General features: G+C 33.8%; 1 protein-coding gene across 1 annotated transcript; it reads left to right on the top strand.

The window, feature by feature from the left end:
• Positions 1 to 373: 373 nt before the first annotated feature.
• LOC114352826 (protein takeout) lies at positions 374 to 19,574 on the top strand. The gene is given in 6 exon segments (XM_083287599.1): positions 374 to 554; positions 8,550 to 8,620; positions 8,623 to 8,777; positions 10,889 to 11,019; positions 14,837 to 15,001; positions 18,584 to 19,574. Coding segments are annotated over 6 exon segments (771 nt in total). The 5' UTR covers positions 374 to 472; the 3' UTR covers positions 18,751 to 19,574.
• Positions 19,575 to 20,911: the final 1,337 nt, after the last annotated feature.

Genomic DNA, 20,911 nt, shown 5'->3' with positions numbered 1-20,911 from the left:
ACTTCAATTGATTGATTACAGAAGAAATCATTAGTTGCATTCTGAAAAAGCTTAGATTCTACTGACTTTAAATTAATATAATGAATTTATTGTCTTTTGTTTTGTTAAAACAAGCCATTTCGTCTAGCCATTTTCAATAGAACAGAATATTCCCGCGGCGCACACGCACAATACACACGCCAGCCATTGCCACCCACCACGCCACATTCAATTTTAACGTTTACAATAACGGCAATAAGGACCACGCATCAGCATTAATTTGTTTCCACTTTATAGAACGGATTAGCAGCCAGCGTTGCGTGAAAATCAGGCTTCACATTGGCAAAGAGCTAGCCGAATTTATGCAACCGAAAATGAGAAAGAACTTGTTTCAATTTACATAAGGCGCTGCTCCGGCGCTCGAGGGTCGAGTCAGTTTGTGATTAGTACTCGATCAGTTCGCAGTTGTGTATTGCCGGCAAAGTGCGACACGATGCGTGAAAGATATGTTTTGGTTTTCTCTCTGTTGGCGGTGGCGACATCTCTCGTCGGCGACTGCTTAGCGAAAATTGCGCGTGAGTGTTTTGTTATTTAATTTTAACGGTTTTTGTTGTAAAACACGGCGCGGGAAATGTAGGTCAGGATTTTTGTTTGTTTATTTGGTTAAGGGCAATCGAAATAAAATAAGATTGTCGAAAATTGTATGCAACTAATTTATTAAAACTGATATTATTATTTAGCAACTTAATTGAAGATTAACAAATAAAACAAAATAATTAGATTGCTAAATTTTCATCGTGTAAATTATTAACGAAGTTACCCAAAATGAAGACATGAAACGAAAGTGGAACAAAACGCAAAGTGGTAAATTGGTAAAGTGGTGCGTAAAGCAAATATAGGTGTATTACAATGATTTTGAAATAGTACCGGTTGGTGTTGATCTAATCGACATGCTATCTACATTGCTGGCAGCATTACTACAGAGATTTGCGCCTAGAACCGTATGCACACATGTGTGGCAAACCCATATTGGTAAAGTGGATTGTAAGTAACGTAGGCCTTAACTGTTACTGTACGTTGATCTTTATAAATAAATGTGGTTTCTTTAGTAAATCCCAGTTTAGTAACCTTACTTTTAAGAAAGGTTTACTTAACAGAAAAGTTTTTGATAGTAAGTTTTTTATCATTAATATTGTATGAGGTAGTTTTCTCATAATACGAATATCACGTAGTTTTTCTATGGATCCCACAATGTAAAAACTTTGAGAATTGACTATTTGTTGAAAATAAAACAACTAAAATCTAATTTAACAGCTAATTAAAATCTAATTAAAAATGGCTAAAAATGCGAAGTTGCGTCTTTTCTTGGCGTTAATGGTGTCAACTGAACAATTGTGTAGACGTAATCTTCACCTTTTGTTTCCTTTTACAGAAGTAGTAGTATCTTAGTTTGGTTATGGTATTATGCACTTTAGTCGTCTTTTAAAAATAAAGTCTGCAGCTATAATACCAATCCTACTAATATCGTAGGTAGTAGGACTAGTAGTCCTACTAATATTATAAATCCTATCCTACTATCCTACTAATATTATAAACGTGAAAGTTTTGATGTCTGGATGTTTGTTACTCTTTCACGCAAAAACTACTGAACTGATTTTGATAAAACTTTACAGTATTATTGTTTATAACCCAGATTATCATATAGGCTATAATTTATCTCTGACAAACTAAATTTCACGCGGGCGAAGCCGCGGGCAAAAGCTAGTTTACTAATATACCTTGTCACTAAGTCAAAATAACGATTTCCCTGTGTTTTCGGCACTAAGAGATAAGAGGGTCTCAATAGTCAGACTTTATAAACCACCAGGTGTCTGTAATGATGTGGCTAGATGGATGGTTTACTTGCCCTGCAAATTACGAAATTGTTTCTCTTGTAGCATAACCTTGTTTGATACTAGATCCACAATCCTAATCAAAGTAGGATAATATTCCTTACATTTTCTATTTGTATATTTTGTGAGGAGGTAATTTTGACCCACCCGTGGATGTCGTTAGAGGTGACTGAGGAAGAAATATGCGAACATCAAGTCTTCTCAACCCATCTGGCCAGCGATCTAAATCTTTTTCCCTCTGGTAAATTTGATAGGGTCGTCTTTCTGCAGTAAAGGCTAGATGACGTAATTTAGGGTAACATAAAGTCGCATAAAGAATCGTCTTAAAAATGACATCTGTAAACATTAAGAGTAGGCGCACACCGTTGATTTTTCGTCGGCCGATAGTTTAGTCGGGCAGTTGATCAGTGTGGGCAGGTATGGGAGTGCGCACACTACGCCGATTCGATTTGACAGATTCTTCATACAAATTAAAATCGGGCACAACTATCGGCCAACTAAAAATCAACGGTGTGCGCCTACTCTTACTCCCAGAATTCAGAGCACACATTCCGTAATGTTACCTCTATCTACATCTTGCTTCAAATGAACTGGGCCTGACGAATAGTCTGCCAAAATTAGAATATGTATATCATAGACCTGAAGTTGGTTTACCCTACTAAAACAACTAGAATCCTCCCTGCGGTGAGCCTTCGGGTAATTTACATCTCTACTAGACAAACTACACAAACTATATTAAAGGACCTTGTGTTCTAAACGCTTGAGTTTAAAATTCAACGCAAAATCACCTGCAAAAGTCAAGTGACTAATCCAATTTCACAATTTTGTTAGAGTACCGTGATGTAGAGGCCTTCTGGAGTTGATTTAGTTTGGAACTAAAAGAGCTTAAAAGGTTTGCATCAGCCACAGAGAATTCTTGAAATTTGATAAAGCGAAACTATCGTTTCGTTTAACTTTGAAATTGTTAAAAACTTTTCTATAGAAAGGAGTTTAAAATTTTTTTGAACTTTTGATGGGCCGAACTCTACCTCGAATTTTAAGATTCCAATTTTTGTTTTTCTTCTAATAATCAGTTTAAATTATGAAGTGGTTAATAAAGTAGGTACTTTTCTATGAGTCTAGCTAGCTAAAAACCCACTATTCCATGGAAAAAGAGAGAGTTTCTTATCACCAAACCTATTTCATAATAAACATTTCTTCACTACATACAAATTCACATGACAATATTTAGGCTGAGTTGCACCATCTTACTTTAACTTTGACAAACGTCAAAATCTGTCAAACTCCATACAAAAAGCACCGGTTATCGTCAAAGTTTCGGTCAAAGTTAAGTGGTGCAACTCAGCCTTAATGTGTCAATATTGTACTGAATGCAAGCGGAAACGTTTTCAAGTTTAGGAAAATATGTTTATTGGATAAAAAGGTTGTTCTGAATGCTTTTGTTTACTCTGTACATTGAGATTGTATTTTATATGTAGCAGCATATTGCTCACAAAGGACATTTCCAAGGAATTACAGGAAATGGATTTGCAATGTTTATTGTTTATGTCTTATTGCATAAGTTAATATTTACATTTACCTCTTCTCAGATAAGTGCAAGAGAAAAACTTTATTTTTCCGAAATAATTCTTAATCAATTATAGTAGGTAGTTTTGTATTTTAGACTGATAAAATTATAAAGATATACAATTACATTAGTAATTTCAGCTTCATATAAGTTAAATAGTCTTTAATGTATCCTTTGGGTGAGACATTTCAATTTAACTTTTTGAATAGCATACGAATAATTTCAATGACTTTTAAAAAAGCTAACTTATCATATAAAATGCACATATTGCCTCATTGATTGTGTCAAGACAACAATGCTTATAAACACATTAATGTAGATAGATGAATCAAATTTTAATGTTCATCTGACATAGCACCTATTTACTTAGGTATTTGTTTCTAATGTTATTTCTAAATGTAATATCTTAGTTTATTCCATAATAGATATTAACCCCTTTGATCTCGGTGACCCGCCGTCGAGTCATCAAATAAGTAATTGTTATTGTTGTTCATTTAAATTCAAGACAACTTCTTGTCTAAATTGTGGAGGTAATATTTTTGAAAATAAGGTACCTATTTATGAAGATACTTGCCTATAGTTATGCTCATTGCATAGGGACATAACTGAGGATAAAACTCTGGTGTCAGACTTTACGAGTCGGTATAGACGTGTGACATGGCTCGATGGGTTAACATGATCTCTGAAGTATCATTTCCTTCTGAATGTCAGATAGATTTAAGCATACACTGTCAAAAAATAGTATTTTTAAACTGGTTCTCTTGGGAGTAGAACCCTGGATCTTTAGATCGAGAGAGTCTAGACATTTGATTTCGTTCGTTTCAGCCGAAAGACGTCCACTGCTGGGCTAAAGCCTCCCCCAAGGATTTCCACAAAGACCGGTTCTGCGCCGCTCGCATCTAGGCACCTCCCGCGACCTTCATTAGATCGTCGGTCCACCTAGCTTTAGACCTTAGCTTTACACTAGACCATAACGATGTTGTATTCGTACCAATCATCAAAATAACCATGATATTGTATTGTATAATAACACTACGAATTATTTTTAACGTTATAATGATGGGGCCTTGTCCTAAATTGGGGGTATTTTAAAACGACGTAGTTAATTGTTTCTAATGTTTCTTGAGGATTACTTATGTTACTTGTAAACAATGCAATTATTTTTTATAGGTTTATTATTTCTAAATTAAATTAATAAAGGATCATCCTTTATTATCAACATGAAATAATTAATACTGTCTTGGCTCTAGCAAATATTTACTTTGTGGCCTGTAATCCCCACACGAAAGGCACTGCCCTTGTCCAAAGCGGACATTACAACAGACGCTGACCCACAAAACGGAGGGCCACTCGATAATTCACATTTTATTACTCCTAAATAACAATCATTTTCCTCTGCAATTAATTTGGGAAAACTTTCCCTGGAAAACCAGACGTACGGCCCCCGGCTAGTGATGGTAGTTCATAAAGTGTTGTAATTAGCAACATGTTGTTTGTCGTATAGTTACTTGATGTTTTGTCGGATATAAGATTATTTAGCTTATTTAGACTGAGTTGCACCACATTATTTTAACCGTAATAATAACAATAACCGGTGCCTTTTGTATGGAGGTTGACAGATTTTTGACGTTTGTCAAAGTTAAAGTAAGATGATGCAACCCAGCCTAAGGGTGGATTCGATCAAACAAGAGTTTAATCTCAGAATAAATCGTCAGTTTTGACATTTATTTCCCATACCGAATCTGTCAATGTAGGCAGTTATACCAGGAGTTACTCTCGGATAAAAGTTTGGTTGAATCGGGCCTAAGGCTTCATAATATTCTTTTTATTTGACTCTCATTTAGAAAGACTGAAGGCTACAACTGGTGAAGACTATTGCCTCTCAGATAGGCTGTAGGAAATGTAAGCGTAGACTTTCGTTCGTTTCAGCCAAATGATGTCCACTGCTGGACAAAGGCCTCCCCCAAGGATTTCCATAATGACAGGTCCTGCGATGCCAGCATCCAGGTACAGATGACAGCACATCAGGCTATACATTTTCGTTGCAAAGTCGCCCTTATCGCAACTACGTAAGATACCACAGTGTTGTTTACGTTGACGTGCTGTCGACTGTACTTCCCGCGACCTTCACTAGATCGTCGGTCCGCCAAAACGTCGTAGTCTATAAAATATCAACACGATACATGAAGGATTGAACATTATCCACAAAGAGGATGTAATTAATTGCCATGATACTTGTATAATTAAACTTCCTAATGATTCGGAAAACGTCATTTGCGTTACGTTAAATACAGTATCATTGATTAGTGATTACGCTTACACGCGAACATCTAATAATTAAGAAAATGACAATTTCGTACAATAAAATACACTTGATCAATGTATAATTGGATGACAAAACTAAATTCTTTACCTTATGTAGTCAATATTATTATGTATATTATTATCTACGCTTCAAAAAATTTTGGCGTTAAATACGTAATTATTTTCAAAAATATTCTAAATTATAGCATGAAATGTTTAAACAAAAGCAAATAATATTGTTATGCTAATATCATTCATGCATGTGAAAACACAATATAAATATGTATCTGAAAGTGAAACTTAATATAAAATATCAATTAACAAGTCTATTCAATTAACTTGCTAATAGTAAACTGTTGATTGTGGTAAAAGTTGATCTATATTTATTGACCAACTGAAAAAATCCTTCAGACTTTTTTGTTTTAATATATGTATATGCACATTGTAATATTATAATTAATTGCAAAATCGATCTTTTACAAACTCGATAATTGACATAATATTAATAAAAGCACTATGTCGTAAGTAATGCATTAATTCAGTTATTTTACTGAGTGTCAGAAAAAATGGTCATAAATTAAAAGTATTAAAAAAAATTCCTAACTTAAGAATTATTGTTTAATGTGACTTATTTATGTTTACGAAACCAAATAACCTGTCAAAATATTCTAATAATAAAGGTATCAAAGAACTGACAGTGTCAAAGAGTGTGCCTTTGACCCAAATAAGTCACTAAATATGTAAATATTAATAAGCAAAAACTTTACGAAGCACAATGAAGCAAAAAAAATCCGCAAGTTCAAATGTCATGACAAATATAAATGTCATAACTAGCTTATTGAATCGTTGACCGTGAGGTTGACACAATAGTGAAAATGAGATAAATATTTGACAGACTTTGTGAAATACAGACCAGATAACAATAATAGATAATAAAATTGTTAATATTGATGACTTTATTAATTGGTACCAATGAACCAAGAAAGAAGTAGACTCTGGATATTATTGAAAATTAACTAAAATACTACGTAGGTACCCATTTTGAATAAAAAAAAATATTACGGTGTTAAAACGTAGTGACCAATGTAATTTCAACCAAGCATATTAACTCACATCATTATGACCGCAAATGGCTAACTAAATGAGACAGAATTCATTAATCTTGTTTAATGACTCTATGCGATGGATTAATTATTAACTTTGCTAGCTTAATTGTAAATGTTACAGATTTCTATGAATATTAAATCAATTGTTAGGGATAATCAATCATCACGCCATGCAACATACGAATAATGTACAAAATGGTAAAAACACGAAAGCATGGAATAGAAAATAAGTAAGGGGAATAACCAAGTACAACGACTTAAACAAGGACGAATCTACAGCAAGCGTATTGCGAGATAATATCAAACTTCAATAGACAAACACAAATTATTTGGACATAATAAATTCATTCCAATAACCTGACTTTAAACTAAGCTACGCTTGCAATATAACAAATCGGTAATACATTTCCAAATAGTTGTTACGAGAAACGTCTATAATCATAGGATGAAGTTATCCTAATCATTCACAATCGTTCTAATTTGTATTGCCATTAGTTCGAAATCATGTTAGTCTTAATAATTTTGTTTGTTTTGATTTATTTTCTCTACCTTTAATTTAATTAATCACTATCTCTCTTCACAGCGGACTTCATCCACCCATGCAACACCACGGAACCGGCCTGCCTGATCAAAGCGACCCGAGACGCCATACCANTTTATTATAAGTATAGATTTCTATGAATATTAAATCAATTGTTAGGGATAATCAATCATCACGCAACATAATGCACGAAATGGTAAAATAAGACTCGACCAACACGAAAGCATGGAATAGAAAATAAGTAAAGGGAAGAACCAAGTACAGTCGCGGAATGAAAAGGTTCGTCACCTTAGTGTCGGTTTTCGCTTGCAGTAGGTACTGTAAGAGTCAAACCTGCCAACATAACCGTGCAAGAAACAGTGCTGCTAACATTTAAATAAATATGACGTTTGCTAACGAATAAGGTTTTGCTTGTTTATTTTTCTATCCCATCAGTGCAATGTTACAAAATGTAGTTTTTTTTATTTAATAGATAATGACAGGTTGAACCAACAAGAAGGTTTTAGTTTATCAATCATAATAATCTTCTTGACAAGTTAAATCGTCAAACAGCTTTGATCTGAATAATTTTGAACTTTACTGACGAACAGTTAAAGATTATTTTCTCTAACTCGAGATTATTCTGTAACATAGTTTCAAAAGGTAACATGTGCTCGCGATTCGTTGAAGGAATCAATTTGAAAACTGACGAACCTTTTCATTCCGTGACTGTACAACGACTTAAACAAAGGCGAATCTACAGCAAGCGTATTGCGAGATAATCATCATCTCAGCCATAGGACGTCCACTGCTGAACATAGGCCTCCCCCAATACTTTCCATGTTGCCTGGTTGGTAGCGGCCTGCGAGATAAATCAACTTCAATAGACAAACACAAATTATTTGGACATAGTAAATTCATTCCAATAACCTGGCTTTAAGCTATGCTTGTAATATTAACAAATCGGTAATACATTTCAAAATAGTTGTTATGAATAGAAACGTCTATAACCGTAGGTTGAAGTTATCCTAATCATTAACAATCGTTCTAATTTGCATTGCCATTATTCCGAAATCATGTTAAAGTCTCTTAATAATTTGAAAATATTATCAAAGTGAATACAATCTTAATTTATTTTCTCTATCTTTATTTTAATTATTAATCACTATCTCTGTCCACAGCGGACTTCATCCACCCATGCAACACCACGGAACCGGCCTGCCTGATCAAAGCGACCAGAGACGCTATCCCNCCATACCAGAGTTCTCCAAGGGTCTCCCTGAGCTCGGAGTCCCGTCCCTGGACCCGTTCGTGGTCGACGACCTGCCCATCCAACTGCCAGGGATCAGGGTGACCTTTTATGATGGAAAGGCTACGGGACTGAAGAAGTGCGAGGTGCTCAATGTGGAGTGAGTACTTTAGTTTTTGGAATTATGAAAAAAGAAACAATTTTCAACCTTACTTAGTAGAGAGACTCATTTTCTTTACTCCCTTATCCTACTTCCTACTAGTATTATATAAAGTGAAAGTTTCTGTGGATGATTGTGACTCTTTCACGCAAAAACTACTAAACGGATTTGTTGAAACTTTACAGTATTATTATTTGTAACCCAGATTAACATATAGGCTATAATTTATGCGAATCTGTGGCACTAAATTTCACGCGGGTGAAGCCGCGAGCAAAAGCTAGTAAAGCATAATGTCCCCTTGGGACAGCATTCCAATTGTTGCTAAAAAAAGATGTGGCAGAAGTTACTCAGTACTATTTTGAGTACTTTGACCATTGCATTAAATATAAGTAATTTATGATGTAAGTGAGAAGCATCAGCAGCTCGGATTGTACTGTAGGGCTTTATCAACACCTTAAGACACAAAAGACGACAGACAAAACTTACAAATACAAAAATAACACAAAATATTCAATTAGTGCGATCTCTGCAGATCAAGTCCAACATGTCATTTAAATACTTTATGGTATCGTTATTCCATAGAAATTATCAAAATCCTTTATATAAATCGCCAGGGCAATTTATTTTATAGATATTGTACTTACTAAATACTCAAATTAGCCGCATCATGAAGCCATCAAGGGCAAAGTTTTAGCTTTATGAGACTTAACACTAAAACACGCCAAACCTCGATTTAGTTGGGCATTACACCATAAATACAATCTCTACAAAACTTAAGGACACTCGTACAGACCAATTATGGCGAGCCTTGCCACATAATAACGCATTCTCACGAAGGCACAATGGATGTTGTCGAAATCTTTTGTCTATTCGTTCCTAGTTGGGCATTAGACAAATTGTCAACTGTTTTTCAGGGTTGTTACCGATATTAAGTCATATCTAATTAAAATAAACACAAAACATACTGCCCTTGTCTTAAGAGTTCAGTTAACTAGTATAGCAGTTTTTACTGCAAATGACTTCCTAGCTCTTTAAATGCATACAAGCCGTATAAAAGTATAGATATCGGAAAACGAATAAACGTATTGTATACCTAGTACGAGTAGGAACCATACAAATATTAGAGCACGAGGTCTCAATATTCCCGAATCTTCAGTTACAAAAAATGCCAAGTTCATAGCAGATAAATAAATAAATAATAAAATAGATAAATTTTTATTCAGTGTAGGTATCAACCACCACGTTGTCCTGCCTCTTTCACGTGGCAGTTAGAAACATTGTTTTAACGACCACTTTATCAAACGTGGTGGATGAGACATATAAAGTTTCATAAACAATAAACATCATAACATTAACAAATGTGATCACATTCCCATAAAAATATACCTAAGAGAGATTTTATTTTGAAATTATTAATTATCTTAGCGTTGTCATGTTTTTTACTCAAGGCCGTGTCCTTGACTTTCGCTTCATAGATCTTCTAATATTATGGCTCCATTTCTCTCAGTGTTCAGCTTTCCTTAGCTTTACTACTTAAGTTAAATTATTATGGCATGCCATTCGTGCCTTATATCATTGTTTGCCAAAAACAACGAATAAACCTTTAAAAAGACCGCAATGTCATCTTTGTAAAGATAAGTTCTCGAAAGATTTTGTCAACATTATTCTAGACACGGATTCCAAGCTATTCGAGCTTCTCTAATTAGGGACTTAAGATCTACAACCACAATTAAGGCTAAACCTCAAACCACGGTGGTTTTGTTTCGTCATAATAAGTATTTTTTGTTCATGTCATGACTTTCAAGGCTCTCTTGAGCGTTTTGGATTTTTTATTTTTCGTACACTAACAGTACGCGAGCCAATACCAAAATTTGTCAGGTTTTGTACACTAATTGTCATACTCGTATTATTAGTAGATTTAGGAAATGAGAATACCTACTTTACACATCAAATGGGCTAATTTGTAGCACCAAACAACAGCTTATCTAAAACGTAATACGAGTAGGTTCCCAAATGAAACATCTTTCCGATAGTAGTAAGCCCCATGATATTCCACTAACTTTTATTGACTACATTACCGTATTTTAACTTAATGATTTCTCTGTTTCCAGGGCGATAGTAGAGAAGAACATCTTTAACCTGGACGTGAAATGCAACATCACCATTAAAGGCAAATACACAGCTGTTGGCAGGCTGCTGCTGTTTCCCATCAATGGAGAAGGAGACGCCAAGATCAAGATAGGTTAGTATAATAGTTAGACTTAAGCTGGGTTGCACCATCTTACTTTCACTTTGACAAACGTCAAAAATCTGTCAAACTCCATACAAAAAGCACCGATTGCAATCGGTGACGATAATTATCGTTATAGTTAGACCGTTAAAGTTATAGGTGGTGCAACTCAGCCTTATGCCCGTTGTCACCATCAATCCCTAATTTTTAAGTGACCCCTATGGTAACAAATAACAGGAATTTGGTTTTGATTGATGGTGAAAACGGGCATTAGAGATTGAAAGTTTACCTTCAATTGCATTCTAAAGTCGAGCCCATCAATCCCTTGAACCAGTACTCCTGTAATAATCTTTTTGTCTTAAAGCCTATCTAGTAAAGGCTGTTAAAGACCAAATTTAATACTATCATACCTGCTATATCCTCTACCGCCTTAAGTTACACTATAGTTGAACACTGTTTTAAAGTCACATTTCCATATCAAACGTCACTTTACTAGCGTGTAACTTTTTATTAATAAGAGGGTTAGGGTATAAAAGCTAAGTTTAGCTAACTAAGCTAAAATATGCTTGTGCTATGAGTGTGTTCATCACAATAGTCCAGCACTCGTTTCTCGGGATCAAATTAGCATTTAAAAAAACCGAATAGGCAGTCCGACGCCGACCCCGTTGGGCTAATATCAAAAATACTCAACATTAAAAACAAATTACAGAAAAATAACAAGGTTTTTGAGCTGCCTTAGCATTGCCTTGAATGCTATTGTCATGTAATAAGCTGGTAATCTTATCCCAAAATGGAAGTTAATTAAAGTATAATTTGCTCTCCCTATTGAAGTTTGGAGGCATCATTGCTTAAAAGGTAATGTAATCTTCTATTTGTTAAAGACTGTTGAAAAAATATTCATTATTTAAATAAGTTACAGAAATCGTAATAATTCGATAACACGACTTTAAAATCCATTTGAAATTAATCCGTATCCAAAAATGTGTCATTGTTGTTAACCGCAAATTTACGTAAGGCAGTTCATTTTTTCTGACAGTAAGTTTATACAGAAGAATCTGTTATTTTTCCACTGTGAGAACTCTTCTTGTTTTGCAGTAAGCCACTGAAACATCATACTAATAAAAACAATAATTATCAGTGTCGTTAATTTATCATGTGAATTATGGTGAATAGGTACAGGTAAATTGATAATATTTTCAATTAACTAATAGAGTTACCTCTCATTGACCATATTTTTGATAACTTATGATTTTGAATCATATAAGCGCTTTATTTACTACTAGCTTTCCAGGTTTTTTTGGTTTTTTTATATAACCTATGACACTCAGCAATGCGGCTTTCTATTGGTGAAATGATTTTTAAAATCGGTTCATTAGATCCCGAGATTACCCCTTACAATTTAACAAACATACAAACACACAAATTGTACCTCTTTAAATATTAGTAAAGATTTATAATTATTGAACTATGATCATTAGGAACTTTCATTATACCATTCAATATTCAATGGTTTTCAATCTGGTGACAAATTAAAATTATTGTTAAAATTATTAGAGAAATAATATTTCTTCAATTTTTATTTAGCGAAAGCCATATTATTTTCCTTACACGATTTCCACATTTTTCACACACATGATTTTCTATTCATTACCATGTGAAATTAATTATAATTAATCGTTGCGTGTAAATTATTATAATTTTACACGTAATATCGGATTCCATGTTCTTTTTATTGTGGGCAAATCTGAATCATTATTTTTTTATTGTAATTAGTAGTAAGAGTTTTGTTAATTAGAATCACGAACGAATCTAAAGCTTAGTCTAGTTATAATAATGTTTAATTACCTGCATATATTATGATCCAATTAGAAAGTTTATTTTTGAAATTGATAAGCTTCTTGATATTCACAGTAAAATAAGTATGCATTGCATATTTTTTATTAAATTGAATATGTATCACAATTCACCAAAATGTGCATCTACGATAAAGTGAGCTTGTCCAGATAACGTCTATCAGTAACTTGAAAGCCTTGGGGTTGCATGAATTCGAGAACACTTACGTGGGCTGGGAATTTCTTGGCTGCACGCATTATAAATGATTTGGCTGAGCTCTTGGTATCTCAACCATAATAAGAGCCCAGGTTTGTGTGATGGTGATAGTGTTTTCCAAGTAGAGTATAATATTAAAACAAATACCATTTTCTGGCGACGAGCTACTCGTAAACTGTTAAAGTTTAGAATCAACTATCATTTTCTCCCCAAAAGTTTTGAAGCAAAACTTTAAAATGAACAACCTCTCTATCTTAGAGAATTTAGTATTTTGGGTGAATTCTTAGGTAGCTGTTATTAAAATATGTGTCGTTTCCTTATTTCAGTGAACTCCGTCATCAAGATTAACATCAAGACGAAGTACTTCAAGGACAATAATGGCCGCGACCACTTCGGCATAAAAAGCTACAAGTACACCNAAAATAACAAGGTTTTTGAGCTGCTTTAGCATCGCCTTGAAGGCTATTGTCATGTAATAAACTGGTAATCTTATCCCGAAATGGAAGTTAATTAAAGTATAATTTGCTCTCCCTATTGTAGTTTGGAGGCATCATTGCTTAGAAGGTAATGTAATCTTCTATTTGTTAAAGACTGTAGAAAAAATATTTATTATTTAAATAAGTTACAGTTCGTAATAATTCGATAACACGACTATAAAATCCATTTGAAATTAATCCGTATCCAAAAATGTCTAATTTTGTAAATGTACGTAAAATGCAAATTTACGTAAGGCCGTAAGGCAGTTCATTTTTCTGACATTAAAGCCATGTATTCATTAGGCAACATTTGTTGATAAACTGTTTATGACTAGTGTGAAACAAGTTTACCATCAACACAGGTTTCTGATAGCGTTATTTACTATGTGTCATTATTGAATTGATCATTAGGAACTTTCATTATACCATTCAATATTCAACGGTTTTCAATCTGGTGACAAAGGAATGAAATTAAAATTATTAGAAAATTATCATTTCTGCAATTTTTATTCAGCGAAAGCCATATTTTCCTTACACGATTTTCAAATTTTTCACACACATGATTTTCTATTCATTAACATGTGAAATTAATTATAAATAATTATTGCGAGTAAAATAATTATAATTTTACACGTAATATTGGATTCCATGTTCTTTTTATTGTGGGCAAATCTGAATCATAATTTTTTTAATTGTAATTTGTAGTAAAGAGTTTTTTTAATTAGAATTACGAGCGAATCTAAGCTTAGTCTAGATATTTTTTGCATATATTATGATCCAATTACAAAGTTTATTTTAAAAATTGATAAGCTTCTTGATATACACAATGAAATAGATAAAGAATTGCATATTTTTTATGAATTTGAATATGCTTGCTCTGTATGACAATTCACCAAAATGTGCATCTACGATAAAGCGAGCTTGTCCAGATAACGTCTATCAGTAACTTGAAAGCCTTGGGGTTGCATGAATTCGAGAACACTTACGTGGGCAGGGAATTCCATTTCTTGGCTGCACGCATTTTAAATTATTTGGCTGAGCTCTTAGTATCTCCATAAATAAGAGCCCAGGTTTGTGTGATGGTGATAGTGTTTTCCACGTAGAGTATAATATTAAAACAAATACCATTTTCTGGCGACGAGCTACTCGTAAACTGTTAAAGTTTAGAATCAACTATCATTTTCTCCCCAAAAGTTTTGAAGCAAAACTTTAAAATGAACAACCTCTCTATCTTAGAAACTTTAGTATTTTGGGTAAATTCTTAGGTAGCTGTTATTAAAATATGTGCCGTTTCCTTATTTCAGTAAACTCCGTCATCAAGATTAACATCAAGACGAAGTACTTCAAGGACAATAATGGCCGCGACCACTTCGGCATAAAGAGCTACAAGTACACANAGTACACCTTCGACTATGGAGAAAGAATATTCTATACCATCACCAACCTGTTCAAGGGAAATCCAGAATTAAGTAAGTAGAAACGAGAAAAGAACTAATTCACAAAATTTAAAGAAACCAATTGCGTGAATTAAATAAACGTTCCCTTCTATGTAGAGTAGAATGTAAAGGTGCTGAGCCAAAATTCATGTAGTGGAATGGACCGACTTACGAGCCTCAAACAAGCGTTTGGTTCGTTCTCGACTGTGCATCGCATATTGTCGGTTTTTTTATAAACATAAAGGGATTTGCATCGCGCTTTACTTTGTTTGAGGAGAGAAGTCAGGACAAATCTTAAATGTTCTTTCGCTTCAATTAAAAATAAAGCAAAATTAAGTATCTACGGTACGTTTACGGTTCCAGTTTATCATTATTTGGTACCTCGTATTTAATCGTTTGTTCCTTTTCGGCTAAATTAAATATTACGACTACTTTGTAGTTTGAAAGAGGGTAAATGGACCCGGTAGAGACGGCTAATAAGAAAATCCTCATAAATATAAGATACCTACTTGTTAAAATATCAAACTTTTGTTAGTGATTGTACTGTTACTGGACGGACCAAAACATAATAATTTTCAATAACGCAAAAATTCCAATTAAATTTCTAATATTTTGTAGTTCGTACAAAAGTAATGCAATAAATAAATTAATTATACCAGTTTACACTTAAAACATAACAGGCCCTATACACAAAATATATTTTGTGCTCTATACTTATCTCTTATCATCACAGCGAAATTACAATAGAGATTTTCTAAAACTTTCCTAAATCACATCACAATTTTTGTGTTTATGGAGGTGGGTGACCTGCGATAATGATTATTTTAAATTGTTTCCACCCGCATTTTATTAATTGGGGTCGAAAATTTTGGTCGGGGTTGGTAACACAACAACATTCCTATAGAAAAGCTAGTAACCTATAGGCAATAATATGAAAGCAGAAAACCCGCATCATAGCTGGTTTAGACTCAATACCTCACCACATTCATGCTGGGATACCATTACAATAAGATATTCAAAACAATTTAAATTCCTCATTAAATATTGAAATGAAAATATTTGAAAAAAAGGCTGATAGAGGTTTTAAATAACTCATTAACATTTTAAACAAACATGGAATTTTACTTACATTTTTTTATGCGTCGTTTACATTATTTTGTATTGTATTGTTTTGTTTTATCATTGCTAATTGATTACCTTATTGAAGTAATATTACTAGCGTTATACCTACTCGTGTTTAATTTAAGCTATCGTCTAGATGACCATAAAGTCTAAAAACATTATAAAAAAATTATTTTAATTTGAATTGAGCGGTTATTCCAATTGAATAGAGCATGTTCGATCCGATCTATTGACATCCGAAACAATCGTAGTGATAGAAACTAGATGATATCAAATGATACATTACAAAAGTAATGAATCATGCATGTACCTACGCATCATCAATCTATTAATTTTCTAATTGCATAAAGTAATGAATGATTCACTTTAGTTTAAAAACTTAATTAAACATTAATTTCAATTAAATTAAATTATTGGGAATGACTGTTTATTTTTTCATCTTTTATTTTCGTGATTAAGTCCATTGAAGTCGTCGGCTCATAAGAGCCTGGTACTCATTACACATAGATGGAACCAGAAAAGTGTAATAACTATTGAATATAGGTATGGCTGGTGAATTTCTTCATCAAAGAATTATTTGGGCATTTAGCCTTCTATCTTTTACGATGTTTTGACTGTATTGGAAAACTCTATACATTTAAAAATAGAAATATTATGTAGCACATCTAGGTACTCGTATATCATTATCGTCTTTTTTTTTTCAACTATCGGTCAAAACAATTTTAACGGTAGCAACTATTTCGTCACAGATTCGCGATCGTTGCAAACCTGTTTTCGTAGCAATCACCTGGGAGTCTATCTTGCAAAAACATTTCGATATATCATATCAGCCTTTCTCTTTCACTCGTTAAACAAGTAAGAGACAGATGAAGTCGAAAATATCGAAGTTGTTTCGAGTAGTCGTTCTGTATAACTGTATTTTGCCTAACCAGAAACTGGTTGCTCGTTTGCCAACCTGACTTGCGCGTGCGCAACCAGCTGACCATGACATTTGTTTGCCGGCATGTAAACATTGCGTAAGATGCGCTGTATGAAAGTGAATTCAGATAACCGAAAAGCAAGTTTAAGTTAACAATGGAGTATCAAGGTCATTGTGGTTTAGATGAAAAATAAAAAGATTTCCTCTTTTTTTCTCGAAAATAATGAAACTCGTGAATGTTTTTCATTAAAATCGTATTGACGCACACTTTGAAGAGGGCAATTAAACAGTATTGGCAAAAATACTGGAATTGGAATGGCATTATGACATTATTTGGAAAGAAATAGTAAAAGTATGAAGGACATACTTTTACAGTACCTACCTATATCTGAACAAAAAAAAATGCAGGTCTGATACTGTACTTTGCTGTTTTGACCATTTTGAAAAAAAATTAGAGGTATTTTCTTTAATTGGTTCCGTGCAACACGTTTGCAATTCATGGACTTAATTAAAATTGTTGAGGTATCCATTCAATTGAACACATATTATACGGCAATTAATGCATGTACAAAACTTATGAATTATCTATTTTTTCGATCTTGCAAATTTGTTTCTCAAAAGGTACTTAAATATGTAATTGAGTTTACACGGCACGGCACAATGTTTCTTTGGGATTCCTAATCAAGTATTAGTTTATTTTATTTTTATTTATTTTATTACGTATACAAAACAGGACAATGTCCTAAGCAATACAATGACAATATGAAATAAAAAGCAAAACCAGACATTATCCCAAAGCATGTATACACAACATGGAATATTGCCAAGCAGTTGTTGTAAAAATCATGCAAATGAATCTAAGCCTAAAACTATTACAATTTTATTAAAAATATAGTTAAATTAATGTTACAGTCAGTTAACATTTTCTAAAAGGATGCCAATTGTTGACTTTGAGTTCGAAGTGGTCTTCTGTTCTTCTTATTCGTTACGCTCTTGGCAGAGCGGTCGTGGTCACGTTGAGGCGTTGTTCACATCGGTTGTAGAGGCGGATACAACTCTCCGCACGATCTCCCTCCATCTCTCTCTATTGGCAGACTGTCTGGTGCAGTCACATAAGCCGTCTCCCACTGCTGCTTTCACTTGGTCGGTCCAGTGCATTGGTGACCTGCCACGCGATCAGGTTCCTTCGACTTTTCCCTGGACGACCAGTCGTTCTATGGAGATGTCATCCCGCCTCGAGACATGTCCGAAGTATTGCAGTATGCGCGACTGTACTACGGTTGATAAACGCTCAGTGACACCGAACTCCTGGAGTATGGACACATTGGTACGGAACTCTGTCCATGATATCCCGGTCTTCTGTTATGTTTCTTCAAAACCTCTCTTGACATAAGACCTTCCACTCGCCCGTATTCATAGACGATGCTTACTTAGCAGCAAATCGAACGCACAGCGTTGAATAGAGCTCTGTGATTGGTTCGTGTGTGACCCGTAGTAATGTTTGTGAATACGGGCGTATGCATCTTTATTTCAGGTTAGATATCTTTATAAAAATACTTTATTACTTTTTCCAGGTAACACAGTCTTGAACTTCCTAAACGAAAACTGGAGGATTGTGACCGAAGAGTTTGGCCAGCCTGTCGTGGACTACGCTTTGAACGTCACCATCAGTACTGCCAAGAAGTTCTTTGACGCGGTTCCATACGACGAACTATTATACGTCCCCATTCCAAAATACTGACGAATGTCAACATAGATATTTACAGTACAATAGTTAATAGATATGATGAGAATTTGATGAGTGAACAGCATTTTCTTGGAAGATGTAGAGATGACAACGATGATACATAACATAAATAGCTTTTGCTGGATGTAATTTAAGGGACCTCAAACTGTATTCTACGAAACAAATAGCGATCTATCGCTACATTAACCAAATAAAACTGATACAAAAATANCAAAAAAATCTATAAACAAAAGAGAATCAATATTTCAGATTCGAATTTGTTTTTGAACGATTTTTTTTGTTATGAATCATTTTCGAAGTTGAATTATCCCTAAAATATAGACTTTACTTATACGGACGCGCCTTCTTTTCATCGGAAGAAAGAGAAGATACTCGTACTTTTATTCTGATTTCTTGTTTGAAGTGTTATGGTTATTATTTTGTTTGTGTTTTGGTTGAAGAGCTAAAATATTTTAAGATTAGGTAATAAAGTATCATCCCAAAATAATTAAAGATAAACTTTTAAGTTTAATGGACAGTACAGATGATGCAAAAGAATTCTATGTAAGTAAGTAAAATTTGTGTGGTTTTTGAAATGATTTATTTTTTAGGTTATCTACTAGGTGTGATTTCAAATTATTGTTGGTTAAGAGTAGTGTAGATAGATACAAGTACCTTATAATATTTTAATATGTTTTCTAGCTGCTGATGTTTTGTAATAAAAGTAAAAGAATTTGGTATAAAACATAGGTACCTCAAGGATCATTCTAGAGCTGTATTAAATATTATTCTTGTAACAGATCTCAAGAAAACCCTTTCAATACAGTTTCATTTCAGTAATTCCGTATATCGAGATGTTTACAAATAAAAATAGATTATTATTATTAATGTTTATTATTTCACCTTGCGTTTCGAAAAAATCTCATCTTCTACGTAGTAAATCGGAAACAGCAATTCTTTTTTGTGTTTAATTCTCACTTACTTACAAAATTTAGGCAAAGTGAAAAAAAACATTTGTCTGTGTTTTTTTATTCTCAATTCTAGAGTCGTTACACATCAGAAGCGCTAAAAGTCACTTAAGGCTATTTTATGGGAAGTGAAGTTTCATTTCACAAAAAGGGCAAAGTCGCCAAGTTTCGGCCGCGTTTTCAACAATCGAACAATTACTTAGCTGGATTATTACGACCCACCTTTTTTACGGTTCAAGTAGTCCTTTTTAAAACTAACAGACCCGCTCCCTTGGGTCTGCTCGATAATGCTAAGCGAGCAATTCTTGTTGAAAGCCAAGCACAAGGGGGTAATGACCGTATTATATTTTTCTTTCTTCTTTCTTTTCGGCTGTGATCAAATCAGAGGCTATGCAGTTGAAAATACGCACACTTTTCGAGGTTGGCCCTATTTCAATCAGCAGCTATTTTGCTTTGGTGAGTATCATTGCTAATTAAATTTGGTAAGTAATAGATGCTATTTTGTTACAAAAATAGTCTGATGTACTTTACTGTATTTTTACTAAATTTTAAAACGGCTATCTGAAAATACTCGACAAGGTTAATATACACGTTATTGCGAGTAACAGGCATTATTTCATACTTTGAGCAGTCTTAGTAGTTACAGATAGATGTCGCTACCAATTAACTATTAGATATAGAATCAGATTCAACAACAAATCGTTAGTGTTTTTCTGTATTTTTTTAATCTCTACTCTGGATTATAACATTGCGTAACATTTACCAGGCCATAAAAATATTTTTTCGAAATGTATACGCAACGTTTTATAATGTCTATATGCTTAACCCTGGACTTATTAATTAATAGTTGCTAAATACTAGCCAGATTTGTAATCAAAAATGGAAATTAAAGTTCATAGTAATAAAAGTAGAGACCTACAGCAGTAACCGCTGAGAATTTATTCGTTTTTATCGGGTAGGCGAATCATGATAACCGCATACGTTAATTACGATTGGCCTTCACCCAAAACACTTGAGGGGCTTCAGCGGTGAAACAACTCAAAACTTTTACCATTTAGGGCAATATTCGTCGGCAGGTTTCGTTGGTTTATTCCCGTTGTCCCCCACCAGGCTTGTGCCCAATGCTGAAAATTTAATGAAATAATTAATTCGTTCGTTCGTTTCAGCCAAATGACGTCCACTGCTGGACAAAGGCCTCCCCCAAAGAT

Source organism: Ostrinia furnacalis, unplaced genomic scaffold (assembly GCF_004193835.3).
Source record: "Ostrinia furnacalis isolate ACB-3 unplaced genomic scaffold, ASM419383v2 OfSCF1456, whole genome shotgun sequence".
Lineage (NCBI taxonomy): Eukaryota > Metazoa > Arthropoda > Insecta > Lepidoptera > Crambidae > Ostrinia > Ostrinia furnacalis.
The sequence above is the reverse complement of the archived record's forward strand: the minus strand, read 5'-3'. Positions and strand labels throughout refer to the sequence as shown.